This window comes from Rhamphochromis longiceps, linkage group LG4 (assembly GCF_057381845.1).
Source record: "Rhamphochromis longiceps isolate RC_006_pf linkage group LG4, R_longiceps_female_GT1.1, whole genome shotgun sequence".
Taxonomy (NCBI): domain Eukaryota; kingdom Metazoa; phylum Chordata; class Actinopteri; order Cichliformes; family Cichlidae; genus Rhamphochromis; species Rhamphochromis longiceps.
In genome coordinates, this window is record NC_140560.1 from 4,360,392 (window position 1) to 4,384,290 (window position 23,899).

Here is a 23,899-nt window from a genome sequence, read left to right on the forward strand (position 1 = left end):
AGAGAGAAAATGTGCACTGTGGAGCAGAAGCTCAAATTAGCAGAAAAGAGGTGAAGAGGAAGAACTTTGTTGTGAAATGAGGTAAAGAAACTGAAATTTGTGCTTAAAACAAGTGAAAAAGCTGAACTCTGAAATCCTGCTAAAACAGTAGTAGAGGCTGATATTTTTCAGCTACTCACTGAGCCAAACTGGTTCTCACGTAACTGAAAAAAGGTGGAAAAGCTTAAAATTCTAATGAAAACAGCAGAAGAGGCTAAGTGCACTGTGGAGCAGGAGCTCTAATTAGCAGAAAAGAGGTGAAGAGGAATAATTTCTGCTGAAAAGAGGTAAAGAAGCAAAAAGCCGAGTTGAAAAGAAGTGTAGAAGCAGAAGTGCTTGCTGAAGATGGCTGTATGTGTAATGACACACTGGAGAGTGTCAAGAAAGCAGAGCGCATGCAAGCAGTGAACATGTGTAGCAGCTGTCACAGGTAGGATTCGAACCTCTGCCACCGGGTCTCACGACAGATGCCCTACCCTCTGAGCCAAATGAGTTCTGGTCACAAGCAAAGATATGATGAGAGGGAAAATGTGCACTGTGGAGCAGCAGCTCAAATTAGCAGAAAAGAGGTGAAGAGGAAGAACTTTGTTGTGAAATGAGGTAAAGAAACTGAAATTTGTGCTTAAAACAAGTGAAAAAGCTGAACTCTGAAATCCTGCTAAAACAGCAGAAGAGGCTGATATTTTTCAGCTACTCATTGAGCCAAACTGGTTCTCACGTAACTGAAAAAAGGTGGAAAAGCTTAAAATTCTAATGAAAACAGCAGAAGAGGCTGAGTGCACTGTGGAACAGAAGCTCAAATTAGCAGAAAAGAGGTGAAAACAGCAGAAGAGGGTGAGATTTGTGCTGATAAGAGGTGAAACTGCGGAACCAATCAGAGGTACTGCTTCTGTCTGCTTCATCAGGCTGTGTACTTGTATGTATTTCTGCCATAGACTGTTAACCAGAATCTGAGGTCCATATTAGAAAAGCTGCTAAAATCATTAAACTTTGCAGAATTGTAATAAATTATCAATATGAATTACCGGTCTGTGATAGTGTATAAATTTGTAGTTAAAAAAAAAACATGTGGGCCAAGGTGGAATCGAACCCACGACCTCTGGTCTGAAGAGCGGTGTCATTACCAATCGCGCCACCTCTAAGGGGGCGGGCGCTTTGAAAAAAAGGGTGATGAGGAGTCAGAATTAGATCGCGGTGAGACGCGAAAAACGCCGTTTTTTGGAGTTACAAAACGTCGTGTAACTCAAAAACTAGGTGGGATAGAAGCATAATTCTTGCACTGGGTGAATCAGCGGACTTTGGTGTACTTTGACTGCGATTTACATAGCTCTTTGTATCTCCGTCGCGGAGATATGACGAGAGAAGAAACGGCTTCATTTTCGGAATTTGAAAAATGAGAGGAGGACAGATTTCCACCCCTCAAACAAGTCTAACTCATCTCAGAACGGTAATAGGTGAGAAAATAATTCTTGAATTGTGAGTGTCAGGAGTGTCTGAAGATATACAGGGACAAGCCTCATGTCTTAACTTTGCTTCGTTAAGGAGATATGACGATTTGAAAATGCCTTCAGTTTCAGTATTTCAGCTCTGAGTTTCACAACCTCCCCATAGACTTTGAATGGGGAGTTTTTAGACCATGTGTCACTTCGAGGCAAATTGTGAAAAAAACGTAACTCTCACAATAATTATAGTGACACTGTCTTAAAGCCAGCAAAAATACCTACGTTTTGATGTATAATTTGTGGAAGTTGAGTGGAAATTGAGCGAGTAGCAAGGAGTTGTTCAGACATGAAGAGAAAATTCAGAACGGACGAGTGTGCAGTGGGAGTTAATTGCATAGCAACCATAGCAACACATGTATTTTCTGAAAAATCACAAAGTTGTAACTGAAAACTTAAAGAGTCATTACATGAAAACGGTAACAGATATGAAAAAGCTGAATCACACAGGAATAGCCCAATCATCTGAGAACGTTTTAAAGTTTGAATGGAGTTTCTAGGTGAAAGTATGAGGAAGTAGTTAAGTTTCAAAGACAAGCAAGTTTTAGCAGAATTGTAGAAGTTTCCCATTCATTTCAATGGGACAAATTAAAGGAAAAAAGTGTAATATTTTAAAAAGTATAATAGTAATAAGTACCAAAAGATATAGCAGTCGAAAGCAGAAATAGCAGAACAGTTTAGAGTTTGAATGGTAAAAATCGGCTGAAAACTGAGGGAGTAGTTAAGCGGCAAAGAAACGGAGCAACTAGAATAATAAAGGATAAAGAATAAAGAGAAACAGGATCTCAATAGTGTGGATGCCTACGGCATCCACCCAATGAAGAATAAAGAGAAAGAGGAACTCAATAGTGTGGATGCTAATCAGCATCCACACTATTGTGACCACACCAAAATAAAAACATCTGTGAATCAACAGAAGCTTTCTGTTTTATAGTTACAGGACAGTCATGAGCCAACAGAACAGATTTTTTTTTCATTTACCACACGAGCATTTCTTTATCGTCCAGAAAAATTGAGACTTGATGTTGTAATTGCACTTTCTTTCTTTCTTTCCTTCTTTTTAATCTACTGACAGAAAGAGGATTTTAACTGGTTCGACCCACTTAAGATCAAAGTGAGCTGTACGTGGCCACAATGCAAGAGCGAGTTTGTGTATGTGAATAGAAAAAGTCTTATTACTTACTTACCTATGAAACTTCAGGAAAAATACTGTTAAACTTAAAGTTAAAGTTAAACTTTACGATAAGCTCAGGCATGAAATGCTACATTATTATATTACGGCTACTATTAAATACGTTTTCTTCTTCACTACACTGCATGGTGTTACTTTTTTTTTAAACTTAGTTTAAAACAAGAGATATTTGCCATAGAAACAATTGTCAACAAAATTCAGATGGATATCTAGGGATGGGAATTGAAACTGATGTCCTGTAAAGAACCGGTTCTTGGAGTTGAGCTACTTGTCGATTCCATTTGCACTCGCGCCACAATCAGCTGATTTCAGTTTGTGTGGGGGAACGGAAATTTGCATGAATCTCTTTGACATGTTGCTTAGTGATGGTGTTAAATCTCAAAGCAGAGCCAGTGAGAACCTGTGTACCATGAGTACTGATAAGAAATCGAATCAATAAGTGATATTGATAATGGAATCAGCATCACTCAATTCCCATCCCAATGGATGACTTGCAGTGGTTCCCAAAGGTTGGACGCAGAGTTTTTGCGGAGGGGTGTGGTAAGAATAAAAAAAACAAAACAGGATGCGTGGACACTGCTAGCATAATGGACAGGTTTTTGACGGGGCTCCCACACAGACACAAAGCAGGAGATGAAGCATCACCAAATATGCTTCCAGCCAACTTCCTAGAGTTGAGACTAGAAAATATGATGATATTGGCGGCCCCAAGATAGCTATCCCCGTCCCTAACAGAATTTGTTTCCCCTCCCCTCGGGAGCACACGCTGGGCTGTCCAAATCACAGACAAACAATATCCCACATTCTTGACTTTTAGTTCACAAACACTTCTTATAATGGAATTTTGGCATTACAGTAGGATGCAAATAATATCAGGCTGATCCTGCCACAGTTTGTTCCAATCACGGACGAACAGTATCCCACAGTTGTTTATGTTTTTAAAACCATTTTGCACAGAGAGGGAGGCAAAGATTTTCTTGTAAAACAAAGGGGACCTAGCCAAAAAAGTTTGGGAACCACTGATTTAGAGAAAGAAATCGTAACCCTAACCGTTTTCGTACCAAGCTGTAAACATGTTCATTTCCTCACTGAAGTTGGGCGTTTTAATGAAGGTTTATGGAGTTTGGCTCGCTTTTAGCGCTGGCCTCAAGCAGACATTTGAAGAACTGCAGTTTGTTTGTTGTTCTCCTTTTTTGTGTTGCCTTCATTTTTCAGTACAACAGGTTTGCAACTTTATGGATCTGATCTTCAAGAATGGGGGTAACGTGCAGCCACAGGAGGAACACTTTGGGGAGGAAGTAGCTACGTCTAGGCTGCCTTACTCCCAAAGAGTCACCACAGCAGATAACTCCAACCTTCCCAACAGAACACCCTCCCGGGATCAAACCAGGGATCTTTCAGGGAATGTGTAAACACCTTGGACACTTTTTATATGTGCTATTGCTATTTTTATACATGTGCCTAATTTGGTTGTTTTCTTCTAGCCAGTGGAGTTTAATCATCGTGTGTTTTATTTATTTGCTATTGTGAAGCAATAGTGAGCAGTGATCAAGAGGAAGTCAGGAGTCTTTAGTGAGTGTATGGTAGGAGTGACAGATGGGTTCAAAGCTGAAACGGGATTATGCAGAGAGCTGAGCGTGTTCACAGTGGTGACGGATGATCAGGCAACGGTCTAAATAGACTGATGTTTGTATGTGATGCTCTGAGGAGGCTCTGATAAGTCTGGCAAACACTGAATGTGCTGTCATGTGCCTTTTATTCAGAGCTGCTTCTGTCTTGCTGCTCCACTAGAAAAGCCTAGGTGGTTGTCTTTCCTATGAAATCTTGATTGTTCTGCCATGAAGCTTTATATCCACAGGGTGTAACTTGAGGGTAACGACGATCTCCATATTATTTGGGGTGGGTGTGGCTCAGGTGGTAGAGGGAGTTGGCTACCAATGGAAGGTCGGTGGATGTTGGTAGTGTAGTAGAAATAATGGAGTACTTAAACCGAGTAGAAAAGCCTGTTTATCATGTGTTCACAGGATGCTCTCGTTGGCTTTCCTACTCGATTTTGCCAAGTGGCCAATTTTACAGAGTTAGGTTATATCACCCCCCCTATTTTTCACACTAACCTTAAAGCTTGGAGTGTATGGGCTTTACATGCTTTAACGTTCAAAAGACATATTTTTCTTCATTTACTACTGCTGCATTTCAGCTCCCGTCTCTTTGCTGCGCCTCTGGAAACGTCTCCTTTTAATCGGTCAGCTGGCACGATCAAAGCAAAGGTTCTGTGTATATAAGGCACAGCCCTAAAGAGCTGCTGACCAGTAAAATAAAATAAGCTTCAGTCACAATAAACAATAGAGCTGAAAGCATGGCTGTTATCTTCATATTACATCAATGGTCAGACTATGTTATGACATCAGGGTTTTAAAAGAAGCTTGAAAAATGGCTTCAAAGTGTCGGCTGGTTTACAGGTTACAGAACTGAGTCTGAATGTGCAGCATTTGGGTCACCACATCATGTGTCTTCTGCTGTCTGACAGCAAAAATGGAAGATATGTAAGAAAGCACAGCCTGTTTTTGAAAAGAGTAAGCGTGAACACAGGAGAGGGGCAAGCAGATGGTAATGTTAACCACGTCAGCTGCCACTGTGAGGACAGTAAACATAAAGAGATTTAAAAAATCACTGGGTCTTCAGTTACTCAGATGCTAGGAGTGCTTTGAAGACTTGTTCTTGCAGCATAAAATGCAGCATTTGGTCTGCTTTGCTTACAGCCAAGACATTTTAGGGTTACGGGCTAGAGAGCTGAGTGGAAACACAACGGCTGACTGTAAGGGAGTCTTTGCTCGAGTGAATGAATGAATGATCTTTACTGTTATACATAGTACAATAACATTCGGTTTGGCTTTCTCTTCATCCTAAAAGATGACAATAAGCAGATTAAGAAGCTTAAGCAGCATCATTGTAAATGACCAGGTCATATTGTTTGTGTGTGTTTTGAAGTGTATTCTGAGGATTTCTGTGTTTACAGTCAGTTGTGTAGTGTGGCTGAAACTGGGGTGATGGAAGCCGACCCTATAGGGTAAAACGTGTCTGAGTCTGTTGATTCTTGTTTTTATTGTCATGAACAGTTTGCCAGATGGCGGTGACTCAAACTATTGATCCTGTCTGCAGCCTCCCTTATCCTGATGGCACAGATGGATTCCAGATGTGGAAGTTTGGCCTATTTCAGTTTTCTGAGGAAGAAGAGCCTCTGTCGTGCAAACCTGACCAGCTGGCAGGTGCAAGTGGGAGATGTGGTTTCCTAACCATGGACCTAGAGCGGAGGTGCTGAGGATCATTGTATCTACACTGCTGACCATCAGTCGGATGGTCCACTTCCAGCCTGCAGGCCCTTTCCATCCTCATTAAAATTGTGGGTGATCATCTGGAAACTTGATTTTGGAGTTTGGGGAGCAGATGGTGTGAAGTCGTAGATAAATATTGCGTAGAGCACTGGACTCAGCACACAGCCCCATGGGGTGTATCTGTGTTTAGTGTGGGAGTAATAGAGGTGTGTTTGCTGAGAGCTGGTCAAGCAAATCACTACATGGGCGTCGAGTTGCTGTGTCACATAGTAATGTACACATTGGGACTGGAAGAAAAGATTGTGCTGCAGTATTTTTTGTGGCAAGGACACTAGGCCTTTGTAAACCACATGCAGGAGAGGAAAAAAAACACAAGAAGGAAAATCCAAAAAGCGTAACACTGTATGAGTGATTTAACCTGACCACAGTTTGGAATGCCTCTGCAAATGATCTGAATACTTACACATGTGGAAACATGTCTGAGTATGATCTTTACTGTTATACATAGTACAATAAAGTGTGTTTTGGCGTTCTCTTCATCCTAAAAGATGAAAATAAGCAGATTAAGAAGCTTAAGCAGCATCATTGTAAATGACCAGGTCACATTGTTTGTGTGTGTATTGAAGTGTATTCTGAGGCAAATGAGTTTGCTCTTTCTTTTTACTGCAGCACACATAATGACATCTTTTAGGTTCAGTTGGACTTAATGTGACATTAAAACAAATTCTGCATATAGTTAAAAACAGTATTGTCAGCTATTCTAATTAAAGAAAATACAGTTGCTGCCCCCTTTTTGGAAGCAAACTATAAAAAAAAATGAGGGATGCTTTAAGACTTTTGCAGCATATCGAACACTGTACTTATATATTTAGCTAGTTTAGTGTTTATTTGTCTATTAACTTATGCTCATGCGTGCATCTGAAACCGAGACGATATAACTCCTGATCACTTGGACAGAGACAAAGTAGGCAGACTGTTCTCAAATCATTTTATAACGCTGTAAATGAATGCCACAGAGCCACAAACACAAACAGCTGCGAGCCACTGAGATGTCATTGTCTGATTGTGCCATAAATGATTTGTCACAGAAAAGCAAAACAAACAGCAAACATGCCCGTCACAAACCCACGACCAGCAAGACTGAATACAATATCAAACTGTCGTCTGGGGAGCTCCGGCTCGTATCTCACTCAGCGTTAAATTCAACACTGTGCTCTGCCAACAAACACATCATGGTCCCATGCAATTCCTAAGACTACTGGACTCTAATTCACACTTGCATTAATAATTTTATTTGACTTCGACTTGGTATACCCCTCCTGTAGTGATGAAGTCCTCCCTCTCTGTGTGCCATGATGCCAGCTGATGACTAATACCTCAAAGTTTGGCTTCATATTTCACCAGACACAACAAAATAAGTCTGCTTTTTTTTTTTTTCCTGAAAAACAACACTGTCACAGTGACATATCTTATAACCTGAATAGAAACTGTAAGCATTTTATCACATTAACCATATACACTGCTACTTTTTTATCCAGTTCAGCTTATTATTTCTGGCATGTGAAGAGGCCAAAAGAGAGCGAGCGAAAGAAAAAAAACCTTTCAAGTGTCTCTTCCTTGCTCCTGTTCCTTATTTTTCCATGATCAAAATGATCGCTCCCAGTCCCTTCCTCTGGCACACAGCAGTACAATGAGGTATGAACAGTTGTATATATATCTTTCTTCTTCTTTTTTTGGTCTCTGTTTTATGATTTATCGTCATGTGTTTCTTTACACTTCTTTTTTGTATAGTGAGCTTTGTTCTCCATCAAAAGCTATATTATCGTTACAACATGGACACTTTTACATATGGCAGATGTATAGATTGCACGATTAACCTTAGCTGGAGGTTTGATAGATGCTGACATCAGGATGCGAATGTTTTTTTCTTATTTTTATTGACTCTAGCTTAACAAATGATACAGCTAAAGCAACTGTGGAGAGCACAAATCAGGTTCATTCACTTTCAGTTCCAACTGGACGATGGATTTGGCAACACTTTATCTTTTAAACAAGTTCAGAAATATTTTCACTGAGACGGTAACCTGGTTATTCACATTTCAGAGGTGTTATAAGGGACTGTACGTAAATTATTAATGAGGGGTGTGAAAGAAAAGATGTTTATATACAAATATAAATAATCCCCAAAAATGTAAATATATATAGAATTGAATAAAATAGTACACCTGAAACCATACATCTCTGTGTATTTGTTATTGGTATTTGTGGCCAAAGTATTAACTGTACTGATTACCTTCTGAGTCAAGAGCAAGGCCCAGCAAGGAATTCAATGACTTTTTCCACACCAATTATTTATGTACCTTGTCAAAGAAAATCTTTCATTGTATCAGCTTTTAGCAAAACTATTAAAATATGGTGTCAACACCAAATGGGCAGTAGACAGAGTGAAGTTAGCTCTAAGCTAGTAAGCTAATCTTTGGGCCCAACATTAGTTGTAAAATTGACATTAGCTCAAATTGACTATAGTATTTTTTAATCACCTACATCTATCAAATTAGCCCAACACCAAATTGCTGATAACTCAAGTATGACCAGCAAATAAAAGTATTATCATGAGTAAACCTCGGAACAGCAAGATTACAACATCATCAGCTAGCTAGCTAATTAGTGGTTTTACTTAGAATAATATTCAAGAGAGTTTGTCAGAGCAAGGATTAGTTTATCATTTATGTATTAAAATTAATTTAAGAATTGCAGGACATTGCGGGCTGTCACCGGGTGAAATTATTTGCAAAGAAGGGACTGCGCTAAAAAGGTTTGTGTGACACTCTTCACAGTTTCACAACAGCTTAGCAAATAGTTAGCAAGTGGTTACAGAGTGCTAGCATCCACCAAAGTAATCCCGAGGAGGTTTTCGCTGCAGCGTCGTAAACCCTTAGATGACCAGTTTCACCTGGTGACAGTAAGCAACTTTCTGCTACCACTCTCCAACTGGTTGGGAAGAGATTTTTCACCTGCTGCCGGTGATTACCACAGGATCACAGACTAGTGTAGGCAAGCCTAACTGAGCGTTTAGGAACTGACTTCACAGCAACTGCCAGCAAACTTCAGCAACTGTTCAGAGAAAATACATTTTTCCCGAACAACTTGTGATTGCCAGGCAGTCACTAACTGGTCTCTAAGCCTGTGTGACTGGGACAGTGGTATATTACGTTTTAGCGTATGACAGGTTGCAGTAGTGACAAAATAAAAAAAGGTTAGAAGTAAGAAAAACGTACGATTTAAAACCTTAAAAAAAAAAGTATGAATCCAAAACACTGACTAGCTTGTCACACTAAACGTATATTTTTGAATAATGCAATTCATTCATTCTTATACAGCAATGTGAATTACAGTGCACGCAGTACAGCTGCTAGATACAGCCAACTATGGTGCCAAATGCAATCGCCTGTTCCAAGAAGTTTCAATCGTATTTATTAATATGGCTTCTTTTTCAGTTGGCTAAACTGAAGATGAGCTGAACCCTGACCCATGGGTGATGTCTGAGCACTAGCTACCACTGCACCAATGATGGTCTGAAAGTGCATATACAGCCATATTCTCACAGTAAAGCATCAACACAGATAGACATTCACTTACCAAGAAAAATCAGATGCAAATAAAGACAAAAGTATCATTAAAAAAAACAAAAATTAAAAAGTTCCTCTATACCCAAAACATTCACTTCATCCCTTCCTTTAAATCACTCAAACGTTTTCAGTCATCACACGGTTCTTTCATAAACATACTAGTTTTTTCTTAAAACGACTCATCAGTAGCAGTCTGTCACAGGACGTGGCTCATGTCCACCTCCAAAGCTCAACGGCCCAAGAAAAAGCAGAACGACGAACACTTGGTGCACAACAAAAGCAACATCGAAAGCAACATGAGTGTGGGACTTCACATCGTGTCTTTAATTATACAATTTCAGTATTTTACATTCCACGTGTGGACATATTCCTGCAGGGATTGTCGTCTTTCTCCACCAGAGAGTGCTAGCATGAGCCGTAGCAGGTTTCTGGGAGAGGGTGTGGGAAAGGAAGGAGAGGCATATGGAGGAAACACCCGGGGGGGTTGGAGTTGGAAGGATGTGGAAAGGTGGATGCAAGGATGAGAGCTTACGGATGTTTTCCCTGGGTAAGTAATAAAAACAGTAGTATTTGTTAGCTTTGTGCCAGGCTGCAGCTGCAGAGCTTAGCATCAAGTTCACATTTGAGTTTATTGTAAACGTAATATAACCCTTCCTTTGATCTCAGAGGCAGACAGAGAAAGCAAACTGTAGTGATGGTGTGGAAAACATGGAGACTGTTATTCTACAGCTTGATTGGGATGTCGGGACATGAAGCGGACGGAGGTAGCCTACCTCTGAGTGGCCTCAATTATGTCCAACAATGCTACACGGCCACAAGAACACGTGTTTTTGACTCTATGGCTCACACAGGTGAAGGAATTTTCCATTCTGCCTCGCCTGCATAAGTGCACCAACTACTTGAGCCATGTCCAAGCAGACAGAACAAATCAGTTCTTTTATTCTGATTTCTTAATGTAAAATGATTTTTTGGTTTCTTTGTCTTGTCACTGAAGCACTCCATGCTATTAGTAACAGAGATGTCACGCAAAAAACATGCATGGCTAAGGTACGGTCCTGTGCAGCTACTTCTCATTAGAGTTTAAAAACCCAACTGCTGAGATCAGACTTAAAGAGCTACCTGGACATGTCTGCTATGTGATGATGACTGTGGAAGGTGGGAAGGATGGTTGCTGTCTCTCCACTATGCTGGTGCAGCTGATCACGGCTGAAGGCAGTGTGCTCTGTGGTGCTGGTGTGCTGTGTTTTTTTTCTCTTTTTAAAGGACAAGAAGAGGATTTCCCCAGTGATCATTTGGCTGAGAAGGAGAGAGAGGGTGAGAGAAAGAGAGAGACAGAGAGGCCATGCTGCCAGCTCCAATCTAAATCACGAAGTTGACCTCAGTCTGACTTGGGGGGGGATTCACCAAGAGGTTTGCAAAAAGCAAGTCAGCCATGAGTTGATGATCTCCACAAGGCATCTATAAAAATTATATGTATGCATCCACACAGGAAGTGCATCACTTTGAAGCTGAACGTTGGTGCTTAGCAGATGTTACCGATGGCCAACTAATATGGTAACCTTTGAATGTATTTACTGCAAATCATATGTCAATTACATTACCCTGTTATGCTTATTTAAAGCTCTGTTTCTTTATTACTTTAGCTGGTTCAAAAAACATCCTTTGCTCGGTGTAACACTTTAGTTCATCCACTGCCTGAAACAAGCGATTCTACGCTCTCCTTCCCTCCCGATAAACAACTTGCTGTTTCTCTGGGATGAGCGACTTCTGACTCGCAGGATTACTTGTACATACACTCAACTCATTATTTGAAACTTCTCTGTTTAAACACAGTGACAGAATATAAGAAAACGCACATCAGGTCCAAAGTCTAACCCCAAGTCCAACGTATTAAAAACAACTGTACAGACATTGATTCTTGTGCTATATGAGCGGTCAGATTCACGATCTGATTGGAACTGGCAGCATAAACTCACCCACTGATAGCTCGAATGGCACATACAATAACTGTGTTGTGTTTGTGTATAAATATTTGCTCCTATATTGTGTATATTTGTACCACCTCTGTGAGGCACATGTACATGTGTGAATTAGAAAGCCAGCAGTACCCTGTCTGAGCCTTAGCCCGGTTGCAGCGTGGCTTTCATTCACAGTGATAGTGAGTGCAGTACAAACACAGCAGGTCTGGAGACGGCCGCTCTGACCTTGGACAGCTCAATCATCCTATTGCCGTGTGTGTGTGTGTGTGTGTGTGTGTGTGTGTGTGTGTGTGTGTGTGTGTGTGTGCGCAACTGTATCCCTGTATAAGCACGTTCTATTTAAATACCCTGCAACATAGATTGGTAACACAGAGTGGCAGCGTCGCGTCAGTCCTTGTTGGTTATATAAGATCATCAGGGAGGATATTGGGAATGCTACAGACTAGCAGGAAAGGGAAAGATTTAGGAGAGGTCATAGAGGAAAGGAGTTCAGGGCTGCTGAAGAATACAGGCATGGTTTTAGTGCAACAGAAAAAAAACCTGATAATCATTTGTAGAGGATGGCAGTGCGGGATATGGTTGGTGGAGATGGTCTCAGCAATGTTAAATTCATGATTTGAATTTCTGGGCCAGTGTTTTCTGTTTGTGCTTCAATGGCGAGGGAAGAATTCAGGGACGCATCGCCCGGTCCGTGTCTGCGTATGTTTGCTGGTGGCCTGAACTGCGTCACACTGCAACGGTCACACACACACTCGCCGTTTTCCCTCGCTTCGGCCAGGACGAAAAGTCATATCCTCAGGCGGATTCTGCTGACTCAGTTGCTGTTTATTTACCTTCCAGTCACCACCCAGAAGAGTCTCTTGGGCTGATCCAACAGGGCTAAAAATCAACTGTGGTGCCAGTTTCCAGCTGTCACTGTGTCCTGACAGCTTCCTCCAAGTTCAATTGGCACACAGATCCAGATTCACAGATTCATGTCTGCAGTGTTGTCACTTTAGGTTCTTAAATAAAAATTAAAAATGCCTCTTGATCCCAATTTTTTTGTGATAAAGTCTGAGAAAAAAAAAAAAGGGGGGGGGGGGGACTGAATTTCAGCTGTTGCTCTCTGGCCCATGTAAAAGACACTCAGTGGGTCCATGCTTGCAAGTCCTTTGTGCACGGTGAGTACATATATCTGTATTTTTATATCTCTGTGCATGTTTATGTGTATGCGCTGCAGGTAGAGGGGGAGCTCCTTTTAAATGAGAGGTGAGGTAGAATCTGCCAGTTTCAGGCGGGACTTGAAATGGATACAGGCGATGGGGAGAAGCCTGAAGAGGTTTCCACAACCACCACCATGTGCTAGTGCTGAACCTAACACAAATCAGTGGAAAGCTGAGGGCGCGGACCATAGAGCAGGGGGATCCAATGGGATACTCAAACACTGACCCAAAGACACAGGAAGTGTGCACAACTCAGGAGGAGGAAGTGCTGATCACAAAACAACTGAGGTAATACATGTGATAATAACTAAATGGGTGTTTAATATGCATATGAGTATGTGAGGTAAAGACAACAGGAGGTATGTGTTGGAGAGGTATTCCAGCTGTGTATAAATATAAGCAGACGTCCTGTGTATGCTATATTTAGTATAAAAACAACGTCGCAATCAGCTTTTCTCTTCCTGGATGCTCAAGATGCCATGACTAAATCAGTGCTTTCTGAGGAACGGGGCTGGAGCTGGCCATTAGCCTTTCAGCAGCTAATTGCCAGTTCGGGTATAATGGAGGTAAAGATGATCCAAATCCACTGAATCCAATGAACAAGAAAAAAAAGTATTATTTTTATTTTTTATTTTGGTAGATCATGAATGAAAAATACGTTTTAGAATAAATCTCCTTATAACTCCTTGCTGCTACTGTTGACATGGAAATGATAAAAACAACATCCTATAACTCCTGAAGAAGCAATAAAGTAATAGTGACTGATATTCTGGGAAACAGGATTTCTTTCTTTGCTTTCTTACTTTGGTAAAAATAACACAATTTCCAAATCTGTCCTTTAAAAAATAAACTACAGCCAATAAAAACACTAACTTAGCACAAAACAGGAAATAATAAAACATCTGGCTTTAAACATTCCAACAAACAACAACAACTAAGCTAAACATAAAAAAAAAATCATCCACAGCCACCGCCGTGCTATGAATCCTGGGATAGGCTGGGCAACAAAGGATACACCCGACAAATCCTTCAAATCTGGGGAAAAGGAGGACGCATTTGTGGGCCGCATTTGGAGCAGCCCTCGAATTGGGACAGCCTTCATCGCCTGGCAGTGACGATGCTATGCTAGCATAGCTTAGCATAGCTTAACATAGCTATGCTAAGCTAAGCAGTCGCTAGCGTTAGCTTCAAATACAGCATAAGAATGGTATCAAACTTTATATTTAAGTCACAGAAAGAAAGAAAGTAAACCTGTTTCCAAGAATATCAAACCATGTCAGTAAACAAGGAGAATTTACTGCACAAAGATGGATATCAAATCCACTAAAGCAAAACGCTTAGTGATCACAGAAAGCACCGTGATGTTCATGACATCTTGTAACCTCTGATGCACTACAGTAATTAATACCTATGGGTTCAGTGTCCCAGGCATGGATTAAGCCCAGTTCCACACTTGAAGGAAAATTCAATGAAGATTTCAACTGAAAACAAAGTTTTTAGTGTTTATTTAGACTGGGTTTAGTCTCTGCTCAGGAAACAGAGCGATACCATCTCGTGTCTGCAGTTATAAGACATATCTGTATATAAATAAGGGCTTCATACAAAGTTTTCTCACTGTAGCTTGCATATGGTTTGACTAAATATTACACGAGTCTGTGTTTTCTAATCAGAAAGGTAATATTGTTTGAGGTAATATTGTAGGGGTGTCTTTTGTGCATGTACACCATGTGCCTGTGTATACACGAGAGAGAGAGAGGTCAGTACGTGAGGGAGGTAGGTCAACAAAGACTCACGGGGCCTTGGCAGGTTGAGGGCTAGGCTGCGGACAGAGGATGACTTTGCAGTTAAGGAGATGCGAGGGAGGTGTAGGGATTGAAAGAGAAGCTAATGATCAGGTCCCAGAGATTAAAACAAAACAAAACAAAACAAAACAAAAAAAGCACTTATCTGAGGTGATAGGTGGCTGTGCAGCTAGTAGAAACATAACCAAGCCCCTCAGTTTGCATTAGTCAGGAGCAGTACAGCTGTGTATCCATGGGGGTGCAAAAAGAGGCAATGCAATTGTTTGCATATAAATACACTTTTTATGGTGTATGAATGTGTGAATAGCTATGTAAGTATTTACACTGCTTGTACTTTGTGTGTGTGCCTAGTGAGACTGATTGCATTCCTCTGATAATATTGATGTGTGCTTGCTGGTGGTGGATGTTGTAGTTGCTTGACAAATCAAAAAAACAAAACAAAACAAAAAAACACACACAAAGGGGCAACAAAAGAAATTTACAGAGTGTGTTCTCCATGAAGAGAAAAAAAAAATCCAGTTTTTCGTCCTCGCTTGTCCTTCAGCCAAACTTCCTCTCAAAGCCACCACAAAAGTGTTCTTTCTGAGGGTGATGTACAGTTACACTTCCTGGTCCTCGAACACCTCCAGGAAGAGCGGGGGAAACAGTTCATTGGGACACTCGACCTTCATGTGAAGGAAACGGCTGGCGTGGCAAGCCCCGATCATGCGCAGGTCTGTCACCTTCATCAGCAGCTTGGGCCAAAAATGGGGAATGTTGTGCTTGCGGTAGTTTATATAGTGCTCGAACGCCAGAAGGTAAGCCTCTTGGCACTGCTCAATCTTCTCCACGCTGGTCAGCCCTGAACGGTCTGCAGGCAATAAAGAACAAAGGAACAATTACATGGGAAATGTGCCCTCCGCTGCCTGGTTCCTTTTAAAACAGGAGAAAGATTGCAAATTGAAATGCTGCACACATTTTTCTTGGAGAGGGCAGAATAAGTGATGTGACAGTGTGTACTGGAAACAGAGACTCTGAACAGAACATCGTATTTATATATAACTTCTATAAATGAAGCTGTTGGTTTATTGAAAGTAGTATAAAGGATTATTTTGATAGTCAACTAGTCACAGATTATTTTTGTGATTAGTCAACTAATCATGCATCCATTGGAGGTAAAACGTACAGCTTATTGCACCAGCAGCATCTGCTCTTATATAACTATCATTAGCTTACAGCTTTAAGTGTTTAAGGTATGTGCTAACTAAAAATAAAGACAAGATGATAGTTTATTGAACTTTTAATGAAATTTGCAGATTGTCTCGGTGGAGTTTAATAAACTCAGCCGTCTGCTCCTTGCTATCTAAAATATAACAGCAGACTGGAGTAAATTCTCTACCAAATTCTGTTTAATCATTTGTCTGCTTGACGTTTATTCAGCTGTGTAAAAACTATAACTTTAATCACAGCCAAACCGATTTACTCAGGAAAAAATAAAACACTGAAAAACGCCAAATAATAAAATTTTTAAGTCTGAAATGATGTGCAGGGAGTTTGCTGTTCTCGGCTCTAGTGACCCCGGTCAGCTATATATTTTTGCACATGTCGAGGAGCGTGTCAGGGTACATTTCACTGTGTGTTATACTTGTATAACTATGTATGTGACAAATAAAGAACCTTGAACCTTGAACCTATAGAGCTGAGGGTAACAAACGTTTCCGATAACGTTGGAACACTTTTGCAAGTATATGATGTCTCGATAAACAGAGCAGATATTTGAAGTTTACACAGCTACATTCTCACCTGAAAATATCTTAAAAGTTTATTTTGTGACCCAGAAAGAGTAATCAGAGTATTATTAAAATAAATAGCTGCTACCATTGTTGCCAGCTGGAATTAGCTGGGCTGCGCTATGAATTCTGGGATAGGTTGGGCCACGAAGAATACACCCAACCAATCTTTCCATTCTGGGGATAAGGAGGACACATTTGTCGGCCACATTTGGAGGAGTCTTTGAATTTGGACATCCTTCGCCACACCACTGTGACGTAATCGGCCTCCGAAGGATGCGGCCCCTATTATAGCACAGCTACAATACCGGACACGCATTCCTGCCATCTTCTGTTTCAGTCTGTTATAAAACTCTTAAATCCTACTACTTATTCCTGCGTCTTTCAGGATCTTGCAAAGCTTCAAACGACGCATCAACTATTAAAGTAGTTGTCAACGATTTTGATAGTCGACAAACCTAACTGAAAGTGGCAAAAGTGTGGCAGTTCAAACACTGGAACTGCGTGTTTGCAACCAGAGAATTAGCACCCATCAGCTACAAGGGAAAGAAGCCCAATATTCACAATTTGGAAAAAAGCTGCTGTGTTCAGTATCTTTACCCCTAAAAATATCTCAAATGTACTCAGAAGCAAACACACCCTGACAGAATTCCAGCAGCAGCATGTCCATAAATAAGCTGCCTTAGGTCATCCTAGGTCTTGGAGAGATTCCAGGACCTTGAATGACCTGCAGGATCTGCTCTTCTGATCTGCAGTGATGCACAGTGCTTTGCTTTCCAACTATCAATCATGCCGATACTGTCTGTCCCTCCCTTGTAGTGTTGTTCAGATATTATTCTGAGTGTATCACTGCACACTAGTTACATCATTTCAACTATGAAACAGAGAATTAGAGATTTATGAGAAACTATTATTGCATTTTATTTTATAGCAGATGGTTTTGTGAATAAGCATCTAATATAATCAATGTTAAGGTTCAGTGTTGGGAAGGTTACTTTTAAAATGTATTCCATTACAGAATACAGAATACATGCCCTAAAATGTATTCTGTAACGTATTCCGTTACGTTACTCAATGACAGTAACGTATTCTGAATACTTTGGATTACTTAATATATTATCATGCTTTTTACAACAATGTGAATGTACTATTGCTGTGATTTATTACTATTACTGAAGGTCCGCGACTCCGAACTGTAGTAAAGGGACCTCTGACTAATAAGGCGGGGTCCCTGTCGGCTCGTAGCCGAAAAATAGCTTTACTTTGTTGTGTGGGTCAACTTTTCTGGCGAGAGACAGAGAGAGGCGTTGAAAGGCTGCTCCAACGGAACTTATTGTTTTCGGAGGAAAACACGAACACGGTGTACAGTCGAGTCTTAATAGCTTACTTACAACTGGGCTCGTCAGGCACTCTTCTTGGCTGCAGTGGTTATTATTATATTTACATGCTTCCAGCTCCCGTTTTTCCTCGATGACAACTCGTACCTTTCCACTCCCCTTTTTCTCCCTCCTCGCGCTCACAGACCCATAACGCGTATGGCAGTCCATTCTCCCTGCAGCACGGACTACACTGCCCATGATGCTACATTCTTTAGAGCTATGCTTGTAGCATTCTGCCTGTTAGCTTAGCACAACAACAACAACAACAACAACAAAAAGGCGCTCTCTCACCCAGGAAACACACAGTCGCAGAGAGAGAGAGAGAGAGAGCGTCGCCCTGTAACCATGGCAACCGTAACGCTGCCGCCTGGAACAACAGAACGTAGCTGTCAAACCAAACCCAAACAGTCCTGACCCGCGACAATATGAAACAGGAAAGTACCGCAGTGTAATCCATTTATTTCAACAAAGTAACTGTATTCTGAATACCACCTTTTTAAACGGTAACCGTAACGGAATACAGTTACTCATGTTTTGTATTTTAAATACGTAACGGCGGTACATGTATTCCGTTACTCCCCAACACTGTTAAGGTTGCATCTGGGTGTCTTTTACTTCACACTTTGAAGAAATCCACCTCAAGTGGGGCTTTGTGGCCCAGCTTCAGAGACAGTGACTGTCTAGGAATAAGGGCTGTGTGGTGATGGGATTAAAAGCAGATAAGACAAGATTATTCCCATTCAGGTTGTTTAGGGAGTGTGGGAATTTAGTTAATGTGTTTTTCCCTTTTCCATCAGTGTGCAAATAAAGCCAGTGTGATCAGCTTTATGTCTGTGGTTAAAGTCCGTCAAACTGTAGGTACCATGGTAGACTTTTAGCATTAGAGCAGAACTAAAACTACAGGGCCAGTCCCATGGTGGGGTTTTTTCCACTACAAATGATTGAAAAATGGGAAGCAAATAACTTCCTTACAAATATCTTTAAATGGCAATGAGCAAGCTCCACCTGCACCAGTGTAAGGACTGACCATGAACGCACTGGAAACTGCAAAGTTGCCTAATTGCCATCGTTCTGGGACACAAAAGAATGTTGTCAGAAAGCTCCTTACAGAGTGGAAGAACAGAAGTCTGCTATTCTTTCCAGCTATCTCCCGTTTAACGACTGAAAACAATTGAAAATGTGATTTCTGTCAGGAGGGCACTCTGCCCTTCTATGTAATTATATAGAGAGACTAAAGGAGAAGCAGCAGCAAGACCCACCACAGAAAACAACAGGCAGTCAACTCCATTATTTACAGTGCATGCAGAAAGTAAGTATTTCTGTTACTTGTTCCACATTTTGCCATGTTATGTACACCCTGTTTTCCCTGATCGTCTGTTAGATGTTTCTACAACTTGATTGGAGTCCACCTGTGGTAAAGTCAGTTGATTAAACATGATCTGAAAAGATCACAAACCAAGCCATGAAGTCCAAGGAATTATCTGAGACAAGATCGTATTGAGGCACAGATTTAGGGAAGGGTACAGAAAAATTTCAGAAGCATTGAAAGTCCCAATGAGCAAAGTGGCCTCGTCATCCATAAATAGAAAAAGTTTGGAACCACCAGGACTCTCCCTAGAGCTGGCCATTCGGCCAATCTGAGCGATCAGGGTAGAAGGGCCTTAGAGATGACCAAGAACCCAATGGTCGTTCAGCGTGACCACAGAGCTCCAGGATTGCTCTGTGGAGAGAGGAGGACCTTTCAGAAGGCCAACCATTTCTGCAGCACTCCATCAATAAGGCCTGTTTGGTAGAGTGGCCAGATGGAAGCCACTCCTCAGTGAAAGGCACATGACAGCCCGCCTGGAGGTTGACAAAAGACACCTCCAAGACAACGAGAAAATGCTCTCGTCTAATGAAACAAAGATTGAACTGTTTGGCCTGAACGCCAAGCATTGTGTTCGAGGAAACCCGGCGCCGCTCATCACCAATAGCATCCCCACAGTGAAGCATGGTGGTGGAAGCATCATGCTGTTGGGATGTTTTTGGCAGCAGGCAGAAAAAGATAAATGCAGCAATGTACAGAGACATCCTCGATGATAACCTGCTCCAGAGTCTCTGAACCTCAGACTTTCAACAGGACAATGACCCTGAGCACATAGCTTAGATAACAAAGGGGGGCTTTGGGACTACTATGTGAATGTCCTTGAGTGGCCCAATCAGAGTACAGACTTGAAGCTGACTGAAGATCTGTGGAGGGATCTGAAAATAGCTGTGCAGTGATCAGTGATACTCCCCATTTAATCTGATGGAGTTAGAGACACTCTGCAAAAGAAAATGCCCCAAAATGTGCTTAAACGAAGTACTGAACAAAGGCTGTGAATACTTATGTACATATTTTAGCTTTTTGTTTTTAATAATTTGCTAAATTAATCTGTAAAAAAGATAAAATGTGGAACATTTGAAGCACTAAATAATTTACACTAAAACTGTACAAGCAATACAAAAGAGCCAGGTGGAGTGGGGTTGCAAAGTGGCATGCAGAAGCATACAGCAACTATAATCCTGAGGTTGACTTCGTAGACGGTCAGAACCACCACACCTGAGATTTAACATCAAGTAATGTTATTAATGTTTTTTTTAAACCTACCAAACCATGAAATTAAAAAAGAGAAGACAAATCAATCCTGCTATTATTGGCTGATTTGTACTCGTGAGTGGAGCAATTTCATTGTGTGATGTAGCAACAGTGACTTAGTTTCCAACATAGTGTCGCATTAATGTGAAAAAAAAATCATTGTTGTTTTGTTTTGAAACATGTTTCAGGGAAAAAGAAATTGTGTTCTTTCATAAGACCACAAAAGACAAAAAATCCTCACTTGTTGGTTCATATATGAATATATTTTCAGTGTAAAGATTGTGGTGGGAATACAACCTGAACTCTAACAAAACCAGTGTCGAATGACAAACATCACATCTTTTCTCTTAAACAGATTTTAGACGATGGTAACAATATTCGTTTTTCACCTGAGCTCATGAGCAGCACCGCCTGCATCAGCGCCACCTCCGAGTCATCCAGATTAAATTGTGCTAGACTCTTGCCCAGATCAAAGATGGCGTCCGACACCACGCCCAGCCCGCCGTTCTTCAGCTGCTCGCGTTTCACAGCCATCTCGCCGTTTAGAGTAAGAGTCTCGCTGTCGGGATCGTAGCGCACAGCAGCACGCAGTGACATGATCTCCATGCAGCAGCCTTTCAGCAGGATGATCTGGTCCTCACAAGGCAGCTGGGAAACAAGATTTGAGCTTGTCAGGAAATGAGACAATGCTGAACTTCAATCAGAAAAGTCTGTCCTGGAAGTCAACAGTTGTGTTTGTTTTCTAAACTATTGAGACATTGATGATATAATAGTAACTAAAAGCTAGCTAGCAAATATTAAGCAATTTGTTACAAAACTAAAGTTACACCAACTGCAATGATCTTTTCAGTTTTTATTTACATTGACACAGTGTCCCGACTCTTTCACAATAACAAACAGAAACACACAGTGAAATGGATTAGGACTGCTTTTCCTCCACCCCATTATAAGAGTTGAAGGGTTATAATATTCTAGTCACAACAAGTCCTTTACCTTTATGTAACCAGGAAGCCCCTACAATATACATGATGAGTGCACTCAGTTAGGTGGGAAGACATGCGATGGCACTTGCTCACAGATCGTTTGCACAGAGAGCAAAGCAATATCAGTAAGTGGTGAGTCACCACTTAATACAGAGAGAGAGGGAGACAGCGGTGGGGGTGTGGGGTGGATTAGTCGGTGTAATCCCAGCTGACATGCAGCAGGACAAAAGCTTCAGATGGAGGAAGTTCCCAATCAAAAGACCCAGCTTAGGTTAACGAGCTTGTTAGTGTTTTAACGGCGAGCTACGCTCACAGTCTGCCTTTAAACATTACCGTGAAACCAGAGTATGCACACGTGTAGTTTAGATAACAATGTTAAATCATTTATAGCCGTCTAAATTCAAAGTGGAAATCAGAATTTAAAGAAATGACAATAAAGAAACTGTTAGATTTGTATTGTTGATTGTCATTTATGCTTAGAAATATTTACTTATATATGCTTAGAGTTTTGTAATTAGTTGTAGATTGGTAGAGGTTTTGATCCTTGATAGTCTGCAAACTTTGTGTGTATTAGACAGCACTTTGGGAGCATGAGAGGTCATACCGTGTCTTATTATTTTATGGTAGGATTAACGTAGTTGCGTCTGTTCTAGTCTAAGTGCTCTTTGTTTAGATGAACTGCAGGACTTCCTCACCGTGTTATCTAGGATGAACCATCTAGGGTGAGGGGGAGGCTACCCTCTTCCTGACCAAGGATGTTTGACCCTTTGATCAGCAGTCAACACACACACACACACACACACACACACACACACACAGGCAAGGTACTCTTTGTTTGTATGTAGACGTCATATGTTAATGAACTTATGCATATTCATGTAACCTCAATAAAAGGACAGTGTATGGGAGAACGGACGAGACCAACTGGAGTCAAGCGGTTGTCCGGTTCTCTCCCGTGCACGAGTAACATGAAGAACTTTGCCTATTTGTGTCTTGCTTAGCAGTGTAATTATATTGTCTTAACGTTCCAGCGAATAGGTTTATGCTACAAACCTAACATTAATTGGTCCTTCGATGCCGGAGCCCTGGAATCGCATTCACCGAGGGGAGGAGAGGCACGCTGAAAGCCTGACGTCAGCCGGGAAGTTCCTGTGGATTCGCGGTCTGTCTTTTCTCCTCGATGAATGACGGTCGGCGGGATTCGGGCTGATATTACACTCTAAGCAACGCCAAGTAAGTTTAAAGAGGCCGACTCTATAACCGTGTCGTTGTGCAGTCTCCGCCACTGTGTGAGGCGTTGAGAAGAGGCCGACTCTATAACCGTGTCGTTGTGCAGTCTCCGCCACTGTGTGAGGCGTTGAGAAGTTCGCTACTTTGTGTAGCGATACCCGGGTTCCTTGCTACTTTGTGGAGCAAGAGGTTCCTCGCTACTTTGTGTGGCTAGAGGTGAGTTCTCCGCCGCTTTGTGGGGCGTTGAGAAGTTCCGCGGGGTCCAGATTGTGCTGGACGATAGGCCTATTTTGTGTTGTTTTTGTTGTCGTCGTCGTCGTTGTTGTTGTTGTTGTTGTGTGAGTGTGTGCGGAGCAGAACATGTGGTCTGTGACACCGACTGTTGTTGTTATCATGGGTTTCTAAGCAACCAAGAGTGAGTCGGAGGGAGACAGACGTTTGTGCTGGACTTTGCTCCTGGCAGCACAAAGTATTTATGTAAAAAAGAGAGAGAGCGACGGCTCCACAGCTGCGCGGGTTCACGCGAGCGCGGTCACGCGGGTTTCACGCGGACCTGAGCCGTGCGGTTAATCGCAGGCTTAAAAATGGAAGAGATTAAAATGTTAGAAGTTTTCAGAAAACACACCAGCCTTGAAGAGCGTGTGGAGAAGGCCAGCCCACATCAGCAGCTATGCTCTGGTGGGTGGCTGTCCCCCCACCCCTTGCTGACACAAAACGTTAACTCTTCAGCCTGTGTGCCAGACCATAGACGTAATTGAGGTGGATAGTTGTTAAAAGTCATCTACATTACGCTTGTGGTTGCTTAAATTCAGTACGATGACATGTGAGGTGAAGTGATATAGATAAATATTTAAACTACTGAAGTGCATAGAGGCACTTGACCTGTGTGGAAGACTGTCGTCTTATTATGAACCATTGTTGAGATATACAGCACACCTGTGAAAACAACTAATATGCTGAACCCTGTATGAAACATCTAAAAGTACATGATGGAGAAGCTGAGTTGAATATGAAAGTGTAAGACTTTGCCACTGTGGGCAGAGCAACTACTGTGTGATGTTGCGTTGCAGTTTTTTTTTTTCTTCTGAGCTGATGAGCAGGCTACACATTATCAGATCGAGAGCTGTCTGAGAACTACTCTAAGAGAGGGAAACAGCGCTATGATAACTGTGATAACTGGAGTGTGCAACGTTTCCATGAGCAGTTTTCCTGCATCTTGACTTGTGTGTAGAGTGTTCATAACATCA

The 23,899-nt window shown here is 41.5% G+C and overlaps 1 protein-coding gene and 1 long non-coding RNA gene across 5 annotated transcripts in view; one reads left to right on the top strand and one right to left on the bottom strand.

The window, feature by feature from the left end:
* The window catches only part of LOC146670845 (uncharacterized), a 372,233-nt gene that overhangs the window by 256,715 nt on the left and 91,619 nt on the right, over positions 1–23,899 (top strand). The window lies entirely within an intron of this gene.
* The window catches only part of LOC146670854 (thyroid hormone receptor alpha), a 118,226-nt gene continuing 106,279 nt past the window's right edge, over positions 11,953–23,899 (bottom strand). For all 4 annotated transcript variants that reach the window (XM_085402964.1, XM_085402967.1, XM_085402965.1 and 1 more), the window contains 2 exons: positions 20,829–21,087; positions 11,953–15,524 (listed from right to left, as the gene is read on the bottom strand). In XM_085402964.1, coding sequence (XP_085259090.1) covers positions 15,274–15,524; positions 20,829–21,087 — 510 coding nt within the window. In that variant the 3' untranslated portion in view covers positions 11,953–15,273. The remainder of the gene's footprint in view (positions 15,525–20,828; positions 21,088–23,899) is intronic.